At 36.4% G+C, this 5,000-nt stretch overlaps 1 protein-coding gene across 1 annotated transcript in view; it reads left to right on the forward strand.

The window, feature by feature from the left end:
• slc10a7 (solute carrier family 10 member 7) overlaps window positions 1-5,000 on the forward strand; it is a gene marked incomplete at its 5' end in the record, with an annotated part of 17,788 nt that overhangs the window by 5,375 nt on the left and 7,413 nt on the right. Inside the window, 4 exons of the mRNA XM_079802249.1 lie at window positions 2,770-2,808; window positions 2,937-2,972; window positions 3,117-3,200; window positions 3,333-3,498. Coding sequence (XP_079658375.1) covers window positions 2,770-2,808; window positions 2,937-2,972; window positions 3,117-3,200; window positions 3,333-3,498 — 325 coding nt within the window. The remainder of the gene's footprint in view (window positions 1-2,769; window positions 2,809-2,936; window positions 2,973-3,116; window positions 3,201-3,332; window positions 3,499-5,000) is intronic.

Genomic DNA, 5,000 nt, shown 5'->3' on the forward strand with positions numbered 1-5,000 from the left:
ACATTCAGTCACAACAATCACAACTTACAAACACTCATTTACAAACACATTCAGTCAAAACAATCACAAACTTTACAAACACTCATTTACAAACACATTCAGTCAAAACAATCACAACTTACAAACACTCATTTACAAACACATTCAGTCACAGCAATCACAACATTACAAACACTCATTTACAAACACATTCAGTCACAGCAATCACAACTTTACAAACACTCATTTACAAACACATTCAGTCACAACAATCACAACTTTACAAACACTCATTTTACAAACACATTCAGTCAAAACAATCACAACTTTACAAACACTCATTACAAACACATTCAGTCACAGCAATCACAACTTTACAAACACTCATTTACAAACACATTCAGACACAGCAATCACAACTTACAAACACTCATTTACAAACACATTCAGTCACAGCAATCACAACTTACAAACACTCATTTACAAACACATTCAGTCAAAACAATCACAACTTTACAAACACTCATTTACAAACACATTCAGTCACATCAATCACAACTTTACAAACACTCATTTTACAAACACATTCAGTCACATCAATCACAACTTTACAAACACTCATTTACAAACACATTCAGTCAAAACAATCACAACTTTACAAACACTCATTTACAACACATTCAGTCACATCAATCACAACTTTACAAACACTCATTTTACAAACACATTCAGTCACAACAATCACAACTTTACAAACACTCATTTACAACACATTCAGTCACATCAATCACAACTTTACAAACACTCATTTACAAACACATTCAGTCACATCAATCACAACTTTACAAACACTCATTTACAAACACATTCAGTCAAAACAATCACAACTTTACAAACACTCATTTACAAACACATTCAGTCACAGCAATCACAACTTCACAAACACTCATTTACAAACACATTCAGTCACAACAATCACAACTTTACAAACACTCATTTTACAACACATTCAGTCACATCAATCACAACTTTACAAACACTCATTTTACAAACACATTCAGTCACAACAATCACAACTTTACAAACACTCATTTTACAACACATTCAGTCACATCAATCACAACTTTACAAACACTCATTTACAAACACATTCAGTCACATCAATCACAACTTTACAAACACTCATTTACAAACACATTCAGTCAAAACAATCACAACTTTACAAACACTCATTTACAAACACATTCAGTCACAGCAATCACAACTTCACAAACACTCATTTACAAACACATTCAGTCACAGCAATCACAACTTCACAAACACTCATTTACAAACACATTCAGTCACAACAATCACAACTTTACAAACACTCATTTTACAACACATTCAGTCACATCAATCACAACTTTACAAACACTCATTTACAAACACATTCAGTCACATCAATCACAACTTTACAAACACTCATTTACAAACACATTCAGTCAAAACAATCACAACTTTACAAACACTCATTTACAAACACATTCAGTCACATCAATCACAACTTTACAAACACTCATTTACAAACACATTCAGTCACAGCAATCACAACTTTACAAACACTCATTTACAAACACGTTCAGTCACAGCAATCACAACTTTACAAACACTCATTTACAAACACATTCAGTCACAGCAATCACAACTTTACAAACACTCATTTACAAACACATTCAGTCACAGCAATCACAACTTTACAAACACTCATTTACAAACACGTTCAGTCACATCAATCACAACTTCACAAACACTCATTTACAAACACATTCAGTCACATCAATCACAACTTTACAAACACTCATTTACAAACACAACAATCACAACTTTACAAACACGTTCAGTCACAGCAATCACAACTTTACAAACACGTTCAGTCACAGCAATCACAACTTTACAAACACGTTCAGTCACAACAATCACAACTTTACAAACACGTTCAGTCACAGCAATCACAACTTTACAAACACTCATTTACAAACACATTCAGTCACATCAATCACAACTTTACAAACACTCATTTACAAACACATTCAGTCACATCAATCACAACTTTACAAACACTCATTTTACAAACACATTCAGTCACAGCAATCACAACTTTACAAACACTCATTTACAAACACATTCAGTCACAGCAATCACAACTTTACAAACACGTTCAGTCACAGCAATCACAACTTTACAAACACTCATTTACAAACACATTCAGTCACAGCAATCACAACTTTACAAACACTCATTTACAAACACATTCAGTCACATCAATCACAACTTTACAAACACTCATTTACAAACACATTCAGTCACATCAATCACAACTTTACAAACACTCATTTACAAACACGTTCAGTCACAGCAATCACAACTTTACAAACACTCATTTACAAACACATTCAGTCACATCAATCACAACTTTACAAACACTCATTTTACAAACACAACAATCACAACTTTACAAACACGTTCAGTCACAGCAATCACAACTTTACAAACACGTTCAGTCACAGCAATCACAACTTTACATATGTATTTCATCAACTTTACAAATAGATCTCACTTCAAAATAATGACCATTGTTATAATCACAATCACACTTTTATACAAAGCAAATCATAACTTTTTCAACAGAACAATCAAAACATTTGGTGTCTATCATGGTTAAACGTCAAAAAACATTCATTTCTGTTTTTAATGTATATCATTATTTTGTGTTTGTTGTAAAAGTGTATATATCTGTTTTCTTTACAGGCTGCAGCCATTTTCAATTCTGCATTTGGGAGCTTTCTGGTAAGTGTGACAATACAGAGAGAGAAAGAAACGGGAGGAGAGGGAGTGGAGCTGAAAAGAGAGAAATAGGCAAACAAAAGAACAAAGAAATAAAAGCATAAAGTCTGATTTCTCTGTCCTGTCTGCAGGGGATTGTGGTCACTCCTCTTCTGCTGCTGGTGTTTGTGAGTAAATCTCCTCTTTTATTCGTTTTGTGTGCTGGGCAATCAGCATGTTATATGGGTGGGATTTACTGTATGTCTGAGTTGTTCAGTGTGTTTTACAGGAGTTGTTTCTGATATATATTGTGTGTGTGTGTGTGTGTGTAGCTGGGCTCGTCGTCTTCTGTCCCGTTCTCCTCCATCTTCTCGCAGCTCTTCATGACGGTGGTCGTCCCGCTCATAGTTGGACAGGTGTGTGTGTGTGTGTGTTGTTTTGGTAGATACTGTTTCTCCAAATTCACATGTGAAAAAGGCAAACAGCGTCTGTAAGGGAAAGGATTCGGAGTGTTAATGTGTGATACTGAACATGTTTTGTGCATGCAGGTGTGCAGGACGTTCCTGAGGGAGTGTCTGGACCGCAGGAAGCCTCCGTTCGGGACGGTGAGCAGCGTCGTCCTGCTCATGATCATCTACACCACCTTCTGCGACACCTTCTCCAACCCCAACATAGAGCTGGACCATCTCAGCCTGCTGCTCATCGTCTTCATCAGTGAGTGTGGGATTAAACGCTGGGGTTTGCCAATAAGGCAACGTTTGCATCCCATGTGGTCAAGAGAACATAATCGTCACAACCTTGGAATTTGGCACAGTAATAAAAATGTACATTTCTGCAATCGGGCTCTTGCGTCTCAGACCCAGGGTTCCCGCGGGGTCTTAAAAAGTCTTAAATTCAATTTGTTCAATTTAAGGCCTTAAAACGTCTTAAAAACGACCAGATTTTCATCCGAGGTCTTAAATTTAATTTAGTTAGGTCTTAAAAAATCTTCATTTCCAGAAACGCTGGCTGCAGAAAGTTATTAACGTTACACAGTAGCAAAAAAGTATCGAATCTTAGACGACAAAGCGCAGATCTAGAGTCTTTGCTCCGCCCTCAGAGCGTTCGCTCGCTGTGTTGTAGTTCTTTCTATTGGTGTTGGTACACGTATGCGGTGATAAAACTACAAATCCCATGATAAAGGCAATCACCTGCCCGCAAAATACGTCTACGTTTAATAACGTTGTATTTTTCTGGACTGAATGAGGCAGACATGCATTGTTTTCTATTATTCTATACAGTAATAAAGTCTGCACTCAATCAGCACTGCAAACCTTATTATTATGACAATAGTGAAGGCTTGAAGAACTCAAATACACCAGATCTTGATGCAGTCGTGTTTATTTCATCAGTCAAAGCGTTTCAATCTTCTGTTTATCCTACATCGCTAGCTTCACGTTAGGGCTACATTTTAACCAGAATAATCGCAATCTTCCCCAAATCGTGCGGATCCCTAGTTTGGAGTAGCCTCTAGCCTCTCTATTAGACTATTAATATGCTGTTTTGTAATCGATCCTATTTGAGGGCAAGTTTGTTTTAGCCTATTTTAATTTTGGGCTTAAGGTTTTGGGCATTTGGCATCTTGTTGGCTGTGGAGGGTTACTAATGTCATTGCTTTATCTGTAAATTAATGCTTTTTCGATGACTGAATTATTTAAAAAAAATGATTTTTTATTTTATTTCTTTGATTTAAATAATTTTGGTAATGTCGTATAGGTCTTAAATTTCAATCTTTATGGTCTTAAAATGTCTTAAATGTGACTTTCTGAAACCTGCAAGAACCCTGCAGACCGTCAGATGAAACATAATAAACGCTGTCATGTTCATGTTTGGGAACGCAATCGTGTGAGGGAATTCAACCAAATCATTACGATGACCGATTTAGACTTCGGCGTCAAAGCCACCAAACCAACATTTGAGATGCTGCGATGCAATTGGTCCGCTGGTTAGTCCAGTTATCCAATCACAGCCTCTGTTGAGGCAACTTCATGTGAGTGTTTGTTTGGTGTGCATTGAGGAATTCGGTAAATTTGTTAAATCGTAGTACGTGCATTTTTAGAATTTATGCACATGGCGTTTCCATTTTTTGTGTGTGTGGTGTACCAAAATTTGCATATAAAAATGTGGATGAAAACATGGTTAGGTCATTTAAAACCTTTTTGCAGCTGCTCCCCCTA

Source organism: Gobio gobio, assembly GCF_949357685.1.
Source record: "Gobio gobio genome assembly, chromosome: 21".
NCBI classification, from domain to species: Eukaryota; Metazoa; Chordata; class Actinopteri; order Cypriniformes; family Gobionidae; genus Gobio; species Gobio gobio.